Source organism: Stegostoma tigrinum, chromosome 17 (genome assembly GCF_030684315.1).
Source record: "Stegostoma tigrinum isolate sSteTig4 chromosome 17, sSteTig4.hap1, whole genome shotgun sequence".
NCBI classification, from domain to species: Eukaryota; Metazoa; Chordata; class Chondrichthyes; order Orectolobiformes; family Stegostomatidae; genus Stegostoma; species Stegostoma tigrinum.
Window position 1 is genome coordinate 34,253,550 of NC_081370.1, and position 15,746 is coordinate 34,269,295.

The 15,746-nt window shown below is 39.6% G+C and overlaps 1 protein-coding gene across 3 annotated transcripts in view; it reads left to right on the plus strand.

The window, feature by feature from the left end:
• The window catches only part of LOC125459498 (probable serine/threonine-protein kinase MARK-A), a 102,900-nt gene that overhangs the window by 79,990 nt on the left and 7,164 nt on the right, over nucleotides 1-15,746 (plus strand). For 2 of the 3 annotated variants that reach the window (XM_059651870.1, XM_059651872.1), the window contains 5 exons: nucleotides 2,071-2,148; nucleotides 4,497-4,577; nucleotides 7,216-7,296; nucleotides 9,934-10,014; nucleotides 12,652-12,732. In XM_059651870.1, the coding sequence (XP_059507853.1) occupies nucleotides 2,071-2,148; nucleotides 4,497-4,577; nucleotides 7,216-7,296; nucleotides 9,934-10,014; nucleotides 12,652-12,732 (402 nt within the window). The remainder of the gene's footprint in view (nucleotides 1-2,070; nucleotides 2,149-4,496; nucleotides 4,578-7,215; nucleotides 7,297-9,933; nucleotides 10,015-12,651; nucleotides 12,733-15,746) is intronic. The other variant, XM_059651871.1, reaches the window with a different exon arrangement.

The following is a 15,746-nucleotide window of genomic DNA, read 5'->3' on the forward strand; positions in this document are numbered from 1 at the left end:
ATCTCCAGCTCTGATAGGAGGAGTTGTTATTGCAAAAATTAGTGCACTCAGTTGCAAAATAAACTTATGCTCTGATGCTTTGACCAAAAGTTAACTGTGTGAGGTAGCATCCAGTGAAGTCTTTCAGGAGGCTCAGAACTAGAGAACTAGGGTCAGCTATGAAAGAAGAAAGCCCTTCGGCCAGAAGTCAGTGCCATTGAACATACGTGAACTCAATTGGATATATGAATAGATTCTATCTAGCCCATGAACAGGCTGTTTAGTAGCTAAAGGCATCCCGAAGGCAGTGACAGCATCAGCATTCTGGGCAACCTCAGCCCTTTAAGATCACCACGGTCAAATGGGAGAAAGGTTGTCTCCTTGCGAAATGATGGCCTCGACCATGAGCAACACTGGGTCCTACATTGCACCAAAGTAGATTTATTTATAACGTTGCAGCTGGGGGATGACCTCCCTACTCATCAGAATATTCAAACCCAAATATCCTTTGGAAAGGATCTCCTATTTGATTCGTTTGCACTACTGATGCGAATCTAATGTCCACCATTCAGCACTTGTCCTATGTGTCAGATCATTCTGTGCTGATCTCCATTCTCAGTTCTAAGGCAAATTCCATCATGGAACCTCCAGTACACCATGATTGAAAAGATACAGTTTGGCAGTTGAAATCACTTGGGGAAAGTAAAATTTCTGTCTTCTCAAATTCAAGACTTGATTGGCGTTTTCTGACAAAAATGCAATGATCAATCCTTGCAACTAACTGTATGATTTGTACAATGATTTGACCACTTCAAGACATTTCACATGTGCACACCAGGACCATTTGAATCACTGATACATAGAATTCTTCAAAGAATAATTGTCCGAGGTAAATGTATAGCATCAACAGAAGCACAGGACAAATGACACACAGTGAGCAGCAGCTCTGCAATACTTCAGAGAAAATTAACGCAGCACTCATAAGAAGATTTGCCTCATCTGTGCATAGATGTATTTGGACTGAGCTCAAATGAACGTGCGAACTACGTGAACGCACAAAATCATTTTCACTGCGGTTTCTACTTGCTTATGTAGCTGAGTTTATGCTATCTTGTATTTTTGTGATGATATAGAAACACTGATCATTGCTGAGCATGAACAAAGCATTGCTACAAATACAAAAAAAAGACACAGAGGATCACTCAAAAGGGAAAGATAGATGCAATTATTTAAAACTAAGTGCAATTAAAAATAATTATCTGAATGAAACAGGTGATCTAATACAAAACTGTAATGATTGAATCTGTTGAAGCCCTGGAAAATTTGGATGGAGATGACAGTGTGATTTAATTCCTGACTTTGCATGACAGACACACTGCACATTTTTCTTGGCTGCTAACTTCACTTTTCTGCCAATGAAATGCATTCTGTTAATTGAATTCAAGTATCAGCAGGGCCTTATATTGCCAGAAGGAGAAGTTACCAAAACCAAATCTCCATTTCATACAGTGGCCTCGTATAGTTACTGCACAGACTGGAGAAATCCTTTTGAAAATAAAATTCTGCTCTGGCCTGATTAACATCCGCCACGTTATTCAAAACATGCAGGATACAAGTACAGTTCAGAGAATATTTCCCCTTTTGATCCTTTGCACAATTGGTACAACTGTTACGGACATCATTCCACTCGTTTCTCTCTGTGGCAGAGTCAAATTGTTGGGTGATGCACTTGCATTCCAGTGCTTGAGCAAATTTGGTTTAGTAACCTCCAGAACATCAATGTTGAAAAGATACATTTTCATAGATAACATCACAATCAGGCAAGATGACATTTCCGATTTGTCAACATCAAGAACTGCTTACTTTTTAACCTGAGTTCTGTCCCTCCAGAAAACAACATGGGTTGTACAATGATTTGACCACTTTCCAATATTGTGCAAGTTCATTCCAGGTTATTTGAATCACCAAACTATTGCATTCATTGTACTGATCTCAAGGTAACATGTGTGAATGTCATTCTTGCACAAAAGCACTACTCTCTTATATTACTGGGCTTACTCTGCACATCTTGTATTTTTTATTATGATGTAGAATCACCAGTAACAACTGAATCTCATCAAAATGCTGCTACGAATAAAGAAGGTGCAGAGGATCAATCAAAACAGAACGGTGCGTTATCATGATATAAAAATGTGACTAATTAATAAGTAATTATTTGGGTGCAAGGCCAGAACTAATGCAAAACTCTGACAATGGAATTTGACAAAGCCCTTTTAAACTAAGTAAATCGAGTTGACTGTACATATTTAATGGTGCATTATGCATTTTCGGTACCTGCTACATCATTTAACTTCAGTGAGCTTTAACGACATCCAACTTGTACATTGGCTTCTTGCATGAGTAGGTCCTTATATTGTGAGTAGCACAAGTTACTCAAAGACAACATCCAGCTCCTAAACTGACTTACATTGTTACCTCAAAATGGGGTACACACACACATTCCGAAAATAAACTTTTGCTCTGACATTTCAACCAATGGTTAACATGTGTGAGATATAAAGCACTAAGCTTTTCACTAGGTGCAAAATTAGAGATCCAGGTGGAAAAATTAAAAAGGAGCATTGTGCTGTGTTCTGAGGGGAGCACGACGTATTCATGCAGGTATTCAGAAGCTAATAGAAAGAGAGCAGGTGAATTTCAGAATGTTGCTCCAAGCCCATGGATGCTGTTCAGGAAGAACTTTAAAAATCTGACTCAATTTGACCATATGAATGAGTTCATATAGAGAGGGCATCCATGCCAACTACACCATTCAGCCCATTCACCACATCTCCAACATCTAATTCCCAACAGCCAGCCTTCAAATACAAACTAATGTCATGAACTCCTGAATCACTCACTGAACACAATTTGCACACACAACATTAAGCCGTTAAAAGAAAAGAGAAATTGCTGGAGAAGCTCACCAGATCTGGTAGCATCGATGAAGAGAAATCAGAGTTAACGTTTTAGGTCTGGTGGCCAATCCGAGCATCCTCTGTTTTTGTTTCTGCTTTGAAGCACCTGCAGTGCTTTCAATAGTTTTATTTCATGGCACGTTGTGGCTTTTCACTACCTGCTGCATTATTTGACTTCAGTGTGCTTCAACAAAATCCAAATTGTTCATTAGGTCCTTGCAGGAATAGGTCATAAAATTTGAGAAGCACAAATTTTTTAAGACAATCTCCATCTCCTAGATGGCCTTACATTGTTCCTCTAAAAGGTTGGTGCACACATTTTTGAAATAATCTTGTGCTCTGACTTTTCGACCAGTGGTTAAAATGTATGACGTAGAATGTACTAACCTTTTCACTCGACACAGAATTAAAGGTCCAGGTAGAGAAATTGAAAAGGAGCAATGTACTGGTATTATAAATATTTATCTGAGTGAAGTACCTGATCTAGTACAAAACGATAACGATTGAATTTGATCAAGCCCTGAAGACATTAAAATTCTAACTTGATACCACAATGCCCAACTCAACCCCTCATCTATCCTAATCTCTTTTCCACATACCTGCCAGCCTACCATTTCACCCACCAGCACTCTATCTCCTCATACACCTCCCATCATCACCCCATGCACACCAGTTTCCCATCCCCTCACACACCTACCATCATCACCCTACACCCACCAGCACCCTATCCCTTTAATCGTTGCTTTTTCATGGTAAGACACACTGCATTTTTGCTCCCTGCTGACACACAGCAGACCACAGTTTTCTGTCAATGAAATGCATTCTGTTCATTGGCTTCATGAAGCAGCAGGACCTTATATTGCAAGGAGTAAAAGTTAGCAAAACACAATCCCCAACTGGTACGGTGGCATCATATTGTTACTGCTAAGTTATCCACAGCTCTGGGAAATCACTGTACTTTGACCAATGATGTCAAATTGTGGAGAAATTCTTTTGAAATTGAAATTCTACTCTGACCTGTTGACGACCATCCTGTTTTTCACAAAATGCAAGACATAAGTACAGTTCAGAGAATATTACCTCTTTTGGTGCTTTGCACAATTGCGACAAGTATTATAGACATCATTCCGCACTTTTCTCTGTGTGTCAGAGATAGATTGTTGGTTGTGTGATGACGTTGCATTCCCGTCCTTGAGCAAATTTGGTTTTGGAAACTTCAGAACATCACTGTTGAAAAGATGTATTTTCATCGATCACACACAGTCAGGCAAGACGTCATTTCACGTTTGTGAACATCAAGAACTGGTTGCAATTTAACCTGAGAAATCCACTGTCCCTTATATCCAGAAAACAGCATGAATTGTACAATGATTTGACTACGATACGATATGCAGCAAGTTCATTCCGGGACACTTGAATCACCAAATGATTGCATTCATTGTACTGAGCTCAAGTTAACATGTGAAGTTCATTCTTGCACAAAATTGCTGTTCGGGCTGTTTTTACTCCCATATATTACGGAGCTTACTCTGCACATCTTTTATTTTTGTTATGATGTAGAACCACCGGCGCCGACTGAAAATCATCAAAATTCTGCTCCGCATACAGAAGAAAGTGAACAGCTTGAATCGGAACAGAACGGTGCGTTATCATTATTTAAAAATGCGGCCAATTAATCGGTAATTTTTGTGTGCAAGACCAGAACCAAAGCAAAGCTCTGACAACGCAATTCGGCAAAGCCCCTTTAATTTGATGTAAATTGAGATGACCGTATGTATTTCATGTCATGTTGTGGCTTTTCACTACCTGCTGCATTATTTGACTTCAGTGTGCTTCAACAAAATCCAAATTGTTCATTCGGTCCTTGCAGGAATAGGTCGTAAAACTAGAGAAGCACAAGTTACTTAAAGGCAATCTCCAGCTCCTAAATGGCCTTACATTGTTCCTGCAAAAATTGGTGCACACGTTCCTGAAATAATCTTGTGCTCTGAGTTTTCGACCAGTGGTTAAAATGTAAGACATAGAATGTACTCACCTTTTCACTCGACACAGATTTAAAGGTCCAGGTAGAGAAATTGAAAAGGAGCAATGTACTGTGTTGTGAGTGGAGCGCGAAGTATTCACACAGGTGTTTAGAAGCTAATAGAAAACGAGCAGATGAATTTCAGAAGGTTGTACCAAGGCCATGAATAATGTTCAGGGACAACATTGAGTGAGATTGTTCATCTGTCCATGTGACAGTATTCATGTCGAGAGTTCATCGATGCCAACTACACCATTCATCTCATTCACCGCATCCACATCATCTGATGCGCAGCAATCAGCCATCAAATACAAACTTGTATCATGAACTCCTGAATCATCACTGAACAGAATTTGCACACACAACATCCAGCCCGTAAACGAAAAGAGATGTTGCTGGACAAGATCACCAGATCTGGTAACATCGGTGAAGAGACATCAGAGTTAAGATTTCAGATCCGGCGGGCATTTCAAGCATCTTCTGATTTAGTTTCTGCTTTGATGCAGCTGCAGTGCTTTTGAATTTTGTCATGTGATTAAACACTACGTTTTTCATCCATGTATGAATATTTGATGATTTGATACAATTGGTCAAAGTAGAGAGATTTCCCAGAGCTGTGGCTAACTCGGAAAAGATCAATGCGTTTGGTCCAGAAATCAGTGCCGTTCAAGATCAACGGAGACAACAGGAGATGATATAGAATACCTCCCTGAGCAACGACCAGATTCCCAGTGTAAAAACCATCCTGATGCCACTCATGAACAGAGTCGATTGGGTGACAGGTTGGTGTCCTTGCAAAATGACAGCATTAGCCATCAGCAATAATGGTTCCTACGTTACACCAAGGCAGGTTTACTTACCACTTTGGAGCTGGTGGATTTCCTCCCTATTCTCCAGAACATTCAAAGCGAAACGCGCTTCAGACAGCATTTCTCCTTTATGTCCTTTGCGCAACTGGTGAAAATCTTACGTCCATCATCAGCACATTCTCTCTCAGTCGGATGGTTGTATGGTGTTTTCTTATCCCAGAGCAAATTTCACCTTTGAAATACCGGAACATCATGATTAAACAGATGCAGTTTCACAGTTGAAATCATTTGGGAAGGTAAAATTCCTTATTTTGTAAATTGAAGAACTGCTTTCATTTTCACCTGAGAATTCCACTGATCAATCTTGACACGCAACTACATGGTTTGTACAATGAGTCAAACACATTAAGATATTTTACAAATGCGTGCCAGGACCAAACAAACCAATCTGAAGAGGATGATTCAAACAAGCAAGGTTAGATGCTCTGATTTAAAAGTGTGAATAATTATAAGCTGGTATTATAAATATTTATCTGAGTGAAGCAGCTGATCTAGTGCAAAACGATAACGATTGAATTTGATCAAGCCCTGGAAAATTATTGACACGGCTGTATGTTTTAATCGTTGCTTTTTCATGGTAAGACACACTGTGCATTTTTGCTCCCTGCTGACACACAGCAGACCACAGTTTTCTGTCAATGAAATGCATTCTGTTCATTGGCTTCATGAAGCAGCAGGACCTTATATTGCAAGGAGTAAAAGTTAGCAAAACACAATCCCCAACTGGTACAGTGGCATCATATTGTTACTGCTAAGTTATCCACAGCTCTGGGAAATCACTGTACTTTGACCAATGATGTCAAATTGTGGAGAAATTCTTTTGAAATTGAAATTCTACTCTGACCTGTTGACGACCATCCTGTTTTTCACAAAATGCAAGACATAAGTACAGTTCAGAGAATATTACCTCTTTTGGTGCTTTGCACAATTGCGACAAGTATTATAGACATCATTCCGCACTTTTCTCTGTGTGTCAGAGATAGATTGTTGGTTGTGTGATGACGTTGCATTCCCGTCCTTGAGCAAATTTGGTTTTGGAAACTTCAGAACATCACTGTTGAAAAGATGTATTTTCATCGATCACACACAGTCAGGCAAGACGTCATTTCACGTTTGTGAACATCAAGAACTGGTTGCAATTTAACCTGAGAAATCCACTGTCCCTTATATCCAGAAAACAGCATGAATTGTACAATGATTTGACTACGATACGATATGCAGCAAGTTCATTCCGGGACACTTGAATCACCAAATGATTGCATTCATTGTACTGAGCTCAAGTTAACATGTGAAGTTCATTCTTGCACAAAATTGCTGTTCGGGCTGTTTTTACTCCCATATATTACGGAGCTTACTCTGCACATCTTTTATTTTTGTTATGATGTAGAACCACCGGCGCCGACTGAAAATCATCAAAATTCTGCTCCGCATACAGGAGAAAGTGAACAGCTTGAATCGGAACAGAACGGTGCATTACCATTATTTAAAAATGCGGCCAATTAATCGGTAATTTTTGTGTGCAAGACCAGAACCAAAGCAAAGCTCTGACAACGCAATTCGGCAAAGCTCTTTTAAATTGATGTAAATTGAGATGACCGTATGTGTTTCATGTCATGTTGTGGCTTTTCACTACCTGCTGCATTATTTGACTTCAGTGTGCTTCAACAAAATCCAAATTGTTCATTAGGTCCTTGCAGGAATAGGTCGTAAAATTAGAGAAGCACAAGTTACTTAAAGGCAATCTCCAGCTCCTAAATGGCCTTACATTGTTCCTGCAAAAATTGGTGAACAAGTTCCTGAAATAATCTTGTGCTCTGAGTTTTCGACCAGTGGTTAAAATGTATGACGTAGAATGTACTAAGCTTTTCACGCGACACAGATTTAAAGATCAGGTAGAGAAATTGAAAAGGAGCAATGTACTGTGTTGTGAGTGGAGCGCGAAGTATTCACACAGGTGTTTAGAAGCTAATAGAAAGAGAGCAGATGAATTTCAGAAGGTTGTACCAAGGCCATGAATAATGTTCAGAGACAACATTGAGTGAGATTGTTCATCTGTCCATGTGACTGGATTCATGTCGAGAGTTCATCGATGCCAACTACACCATTCATCTCATTCACCACATCCACATCATCTGATGCGCAGCAATCAGCCATCAAATACAAACTTGTATCATGAACTCCTGAATCATCACTGAACAGAATTTGCACACACAACATCCAGCCCGTAAACGAAAAGAGATGTTGCTGGACAAGATCACCAGATCTGGTAACATCGGTGAAGAGACATCAGAGTTAAGATTTCAGATCCGGCGGGCATTTCAAGCATCTTCTGATTTAGTTTCTGCTTTGATGCAGCTGCAGTGCTTTTGAATTTTGTCATGTGATTAAACACTACGTTTTTCATCCATGTATGAATATTTGATGATTTGATACAATTGGTCAAAGTAGAGAGATTTCCCAGAGCTGTGGCTAACTCGGAAAAGATCAATGCGTTTGGTCCAGAAATCAGTGCCGTTCAAGATCAACGGAGACAACAGGAGATGATATAGAGTACCTCCCTGAGCAACGACCAGATTCCCAGTGTAAAAACCATCCTGATGCCACTCATGAACAGAGTCGATTGGGTGACAGGTTGGTCTCCTTGCAAAATGACAGCATTAGCCATCAGCAATAATGGTTCCTACGTTACACCAAGGCAGGTTTACTTACCACTTTGGAGCTGGTGGATTTCCTCCCTATTCTCCAGAACATTCAAAGCGGAACGCGCTTCAGACAGCATTTCTCCTTTATGTCCTTTGCGCAACTGGTGAAAATCTTACGTCCATCATCAGCACATTCTCTCTCAGTCGGATGGTTGTATGGTGTTTTCTTATCCCAGAGCAAATTTCACCTTTGAAATACCGGAACATCATGATTAAACGGATGCAGTTTCACAGTTGAAATCATTTGGGAAGGTAAAATTCCTTATTTTGTAAATTGAAGAACTGCTTTCATTTTCACCTGAGAATTCCACTGATCAATCTTGACACGCAACTACATGGTTTGTACAATGAGTCAAACACATTAAGATATTTTACAAATGCGTGCCAGGACCAAACAAACCAATCTGAAGAGGATGATTCAAACAAGCAAGGTTAGATGCTCTGATTTAAAAGTGTGAATAATTATAAGCTGGTATTATAAATATTTATCTGAGTGAAGCAGCTGATCTAGTGCAAAATGATAACGATTGAATTTGATCAAGCCCTGGAAAATTATTGACACGGCTGTATGTTTTAATCGTTGCTTTTTCATGGTAAGACACACTGTGCATTTTTGCTCCCTGCTGACACACAGCAGACCACAGTTTTCTGTCAATGAAATGCATTCTGTTCATTGGCTTCATGAAGCAGCAGGACCTTATATTGCAAGGAGTAAAAGTTAGCAAAACACAATCCCCAACTGGTACGGTGGCATCATATTGTTACTGCTAAGTTATCCACAGCTCTGGGAAATCACTGTACTTTGACCAATGATGTCAAATTGTGGAGAAATTCTTTTGAAATTGAAATTCTACTCTGACCTGTTGACGACCATCCTGTTTTTCACAAAATGCAAGACATAAGTACAGTTCAGAGAATATTACCTCTTTTGGTGCTTTGCACAATTGCGACAAGTATTATAGACATCATTCCGCACTTTTCTCTGTGTGTCAGAGATAGATTGTTGGTTGTGTGATGACGTTGCATTCCCGTCCTTGAGCAAATTTGGTTTTGGAAACTTCAGAACATCACTGTTGAAAAGATGTATTTTCATCGATCACACACAGTCAGGCAAGACGTCATTTCACGTTTGTGAACATCAAGAACTGGTTGCAATTTAACCTGAGAAATCCACTGTCCCTTATATCCAGAAAACAGCATGAATTGTACAATGATTTGACTACGATACGATATGCAGCAAGTTCATTCCGGGACACTTGAATCACCAAATGATTGCATTCATTGTACTGAGCTCAAGTTAACATGTGAAGTTCATTCTTGCACAAAATTGCTGTTCGGGCTGTTTTTACTCCCATATATTACGGAGCTTACTCTGCACATCTTTTATTTTTGTTATGATGTAGAACCACCGGCGCCGACTGAAAATCATCAAAATTCTGCTCCGCATACAGAAGAAAGTGAACAGCTTGAATCGGAACAGAACGGTGCGTTATCATTATTTAAAAATGCGGCCAATTAATCGGTAATTTTTGTGTGCAAGACCAGAACCAAAGCAAAGCTCTGACAACGCAATTCGGCAAAGCTCTTTTAAATTGATGTAAATTGAGATGACCGTATGTATTTCATGTCATGTTGTGGCTTTTCACTACCTGCTGCATTATTTGACTTCAGTGTGCTTCAACAAAATCCAAATTGTTCATTCGGTCCTTGCAGGAATAGGTCGTAAAACTAGAGAAGCACAAGTTATTAAAGGCAATCTCCAGCTCCTAAATGGTCTTACATTGTTCCTGCAAAAATTGGTGCACACGTTCCTGAAATAATCTTGTGCTCTGAGTTTTCGACCAGTGGTTAAAATGTATGACGTAGAATGTACTAACCTTTTCACTCGACACAGAATTAAAGGTCCAGGTAGAGAAATTGAAAAGGAGCAATGTATTGTGTTGTGAGTGGAGCGCGAAGTATTCACACAGGTGTTTAGAAGTTAATAGAAAACGAGCAGATGAATTTCAGAAGGTTGTACCAAGGCCATGAATAATGTTCAGGGAGAACATTGAGTGAGATTGTTCATCTGTCCATGTGACTGGATTCATGTCGAGAGTTCATCGATGCCAACTACACCATTCATCTCATTCACCACATCCACATCATCTGATGCGCAGCAATCAGCCATCAAATACAAACTTGTATCATGAACTCCTGAATCATTACTGAACAGAATTTGCACACACAACATCCAGCCCGTAAACGAAAAGAGATGTTGCTGGACAAGATCACCAGATCTGGTAACATCGGTGAAGAGACATCAGAGTTAAGATTTCAGATCCGGCGGGCATTTCAAGCATCTTCTGATTTAGTTTCTGCTTTGATGCAGCTGCAGTGCTTTTGAATTTTGTCATGTGATTAAACACTACGTTTTTCATCCATGTATGAATATTTGATGATTTGATACAATTGGTCAAAGTAGAGAGATTTCCCAGAGCTGTGGCTAACTCGGAAAAGATCAATGCGTTTGGTCCGGAAATCAGTGCCGTTCAAGATCAACGGAGACAACAGGAGATGATATAGAATACCTCCCTGAGCAACGACCAGATTCCCAGTGTAAAAACCATCCTGATGCCACTCATGAACAGAGTCGATTGGGTGACAGGTTGGTGTCCTTGCTAAATGACAGCATTAGCCATCAGCAATAATGGTTCCTACGTTACACCAAGGCAGGTTTACTTACCACTTTGGAGCTGGTGGATTTCCTCCCTATTCTCCAGAACATTCAAAGCGAAACGCGCTTCAGACGGCATTTCTCCTTTATGTCCTTTGCGCAACTGGTGAAAATCTTACGTCCATCATCAGCACATTCTCTCTCAGTCGGATGGTTGTATGGTGTTTTCTTATCCCAGAGCAAATTTCACCTTTGACATACCGGAACATCATGATTAAACAGATGCAGTTTCACAGTTGAAATCATTTGGGAAGGTAAAATTCCTTATTTTGTAAATTGAAGAACTGCTTTCATTTTCACCTGAGAATTCCACTGATCAATCTTGACACGCAACTACATGGTTTGTACAATGAGTCAAACACATTAAGATATTTTACAAATGCGTGCCAGGACCAAACAAACCACTCTGAAGAGGATGATTCAAACAAGCAAGGTTAGATGCTCTGATTTAAAAGTGTGAATAATTATAAGCTGGTATTATAAATATTTATCTGAGTGAAGCAGCTGATCTAGTGCAAAACGATAACGATTGAATTTGATCAAGCCCTGGAAAATTATTGACACGGCTGTATGTTTTAATCGTTGCTTTTTCATGGTAAGACACACTGTGCATTTTTGCCCCCTGCTGACACACAGCAGACCACAGTTTTCTGTCAATGAAATGCATTCTGTTCATTGGTTTCATGAAGCAGCAGGACCTTATATTGCAAGGAGTAAAAGTTAGCAAAACACAATCCCCAACTGGTACAGTGGCATCATATTGTTACTGCTAAGTTATCCACAGCTCTGGGAAATCGCTGTACTTTGACCAATGATGTCAAATTGTGGAGAAATTCTTTTGAAATTGAAATTCTACTCTGACCTGTTGACGACCATCCTGTTTTTCACAAAATGCAAGACATAAGTACAGTTCAGAGAATATTACCTTTTTTGGTGCTTTGCACAATTGCTACAAGTATTATAGACATCATTCCGCACTTTTCTCTGTGTGTCAGAGATAGATTGTTGGTTGTGTGATGACGTTGCATTCCCGTCCTTGAGCAAATTTGGTTTTGGAAACTTCAGAACATCACTGTTGAAAAGATGTATTTTCATCGATCACACACAGTCAGGCAAGACGTCATTTCACGTTTGTGAACATCAAGAACTGGTTGCAATTTAACCTGAAAAATCCACTGTCCCTTATATCCAGAAAACAGCATGAATTGTACAATGATTTGACTACGATACGATATGCAGCAAGTTCATTCCGGGACACTTGAATCACCAAATGATTGCATTCATTGTACTGAGCTCAAGTTAACATGTGAAGTTCATTCTTGCACAAAATTGCTGTTCGGGCTGTTTTTACTCCCATATATTACGGAGCTTACTCTGCACATCTTTTATTTTTGTTATGATGTAGAACCACCGGCGCCGACTGAAAATCATCAATATTCTGCTCCACATACAGAAGAAAGTGAACAGCTTGAATCGGAACAGAACGGTGCGTTATCATTATTTAAAAATGCGGCCAATTAATCGGTAATTTTTGTGTGCAAGACCAGAACCAAAGCAAAGCTCTGACAACGCAATTCGGCAAAGCTCTTTTAAATTGATGTAAATTGAGATGACCGTATGTATTTCATGTCATGTTGTGGCTTTTCACTACCTGCTGCATTATTTGACTTCAGTGTGCTTCAACAAAATCCAAATTGTTCATTAGGTCATTGCAGGAATAGGTCGTAAAACTAGAGAAGCACAAGTTACTTAAAGGCAATCTCCAGCTCCTAAATGGCCTTACATTGTTCCTGCAAAAATTGGTGCACACGTTCCTGAAATAATCTTGTGCTCTGAGTTTTCGACCAGTGGTTAAAATGTATGACGTAGAATGTACTAACCTTTTCACTCGACACAGAATTAAAGGTCCAGGTAGAGAAATTGAAAAGGAGCAATGTACTGTGTTGTGAGTGGAGCGCGAAGTATTCACACAGGTGTTTAGAAGCTAATAGAAAGAGAGCAGATGAATTTCAGAAGGTTGTACCAAGGCCATGAATAATGTTCAGGGAGAACATTGAGTGAGATTGTTCATCTGTCCATGTGACTGGATTCATGTCGAGAGTTCATCGATGCCAACTACACCATTCATCCCATTCACCACATCCACATCATCTGATGCGCAGCAATCAGCCATCAAATACAAACTTGTATCATGAACTCCTGAATCATCATTGAACAGAATTTGCACACACAACATCCAGCCCGTAAACGAAAAGAGATGTTGCTGGACAAGATCACCAGATCTGGTAACATCGGTGAAGAGACATCAGAGTTAAGATTTCAGATCCGGCGGGCATTTCAAGCATCTTCTGATTTAGTTTCTGCTTTGATGCAGCTGCAGTGCTTTTGAATTTTGTCATGTGATTAAACACTACGTTTTTCATCCATGTATGAATATTTGATGATTTGATACAATTGGTCAAAGTAGAGAGATTTCCCAGAGCTGTGGCTAACTCGGAAAAGATCAATGCGTTTGGTCCAGAAATCAGTGCCGTTCAAGATCAACGGAGACAACAGGAGATGATATAGAATACCTCCCTGAGCAACGACCAGATTCCCAGTGTAAAAACCATCCTGATGCCACTCATGAACAGAGTCGATTGGGTGACAGGTTGGTCTCCTTGCAAAATGACAGCATTAGCCATCAGCAATAATGGTTCCTACGTTACACCAAGGCAGGTTTACTTACCACTTTGGAGCTGGTGGATGACCTCCCTATTCTCCAGAACATTCAAAGCGAAACGCGCTTCAGACGGCATTTCTCCTTTATGTCCTTTGCGCAACTGGTGAAAATCTTACGTCCATCATCAGCACATTCTCTCTCAGTCGGATGGTTGTATGCTGACTTCTCATCCCAGACCTCGAGCAAATTGCCGCTTGTAAGTGCCAGAATATTTCAATTAAACAGATGCAGTTTCACAGTTGAAATTCTTTCAGACAAGGTAAATTTCCATGTTTCACCAATTCAATCTTTACACCCAACTGCGTGGTTTGTAAAATGATTTGGCCACTTTAATATATTTTATAAATGCATGCCGGGACCATTTGAATCACCAAGTTGTTTGAATTGCTCAATGAATAGTTGCCACATTTAAATGCATGGTGTCCAATGAAGAATGGGACGTGATACACACAGTGAGCAGCAGCAGCTCTGCAATAACTGTGAGAACATTAATGCAGCACCTGTCTGAAAATAGGTCTCACTGTTTCATAGATATTGTTGGCCTGAGCTTAACTGAACATGTGTGCAATTTATGGTCAAACAGAAGCATCATCACCGCAGTTTCTACTTTCTTATGCACCTGTGCTTTAGCTGTCCAACTTCTATTTTGGCGATGATATAGGCTCTGTGGATGATGCCATGAATACACAAAGTAATGCCATGAATACAAACCAAGCTGAAGAGGATGATTTGAACAAGCTACACATTACGATTTTAAACTGTGACCAGTTATAAGCAACAAGTATGAATAATTATCTCAGTGATGCACCTGATCTGCTGCTGAACTATCACGTTTGAATTTGATCAACTCCTGGAAAGTTATTATTGACACAACTGTGTGTTTTAATCATTGCTTTTTCACGATAAGACACACTGTGCAATTTTTCTTCCCCTGCTGACACACAGACCTCACATTTCTGTCAATGAGATGCATTCTGCTCATTGGCTTCTTGCATCAGTAGGACGTTATATCGAATGAAGTAAATGTTACCAAAACACAATCCCTAACTCGTACAGTGCCATCATCTTGTTACTGCACAGATTGGAGAATTACGTTCAAAAATAAAATTCTGCTCTGACCTTATAAACAACAATTCTGTTAATCAAAATTGCAGGACATAAGTACAGTTCAGAGAATATTACCTCTTTTGGTCCTTTGCAGAATTGCTACAACTATTATAGACATCATTCCGCACCTTTCTCTCTCTGTCAGTCAGATTCTTGTGTGATAAAGTTCCATTCCAGTGCTTGAGCAAATTCAGTTTTGAAAACTCCACTGCATCAAATTTGAAAAGATATATTTTCGTAGATACCATCCCAGTCGGGCAAGATGACATTTCAGATTTGTCAAATTCACGAACTGATTGCATGTAATCTGAGAAATCCACTGTTCTGTTCCCCCCAGAAAATGATGTAGTTTGCACAATGATTTTGTCACCTTCAGGTATTGAGCACTTTCATTCCAGGACGTTTGAATCACCAAATTCTTTCATTCATTTTGTTGAGCTGAGATTAACATGTGTGAACTTCATTCTTGCACAAAAGCACTGTTCAGGCCGTTTCTACTCTTTTATTTTGCCGGGCTTAATCTGTACTTCTTGTATTTTTGTGATGATGCAGAATTACAGGAAGTCTGTGAAACTCATTAAGTTTCTTCTGGGGATAGAAAAGAAGGTGTAGATGAAGAATAAAAAGAGATAGGTATTTTGCGACGATTTAAAAATGTGACCAACTAAAAT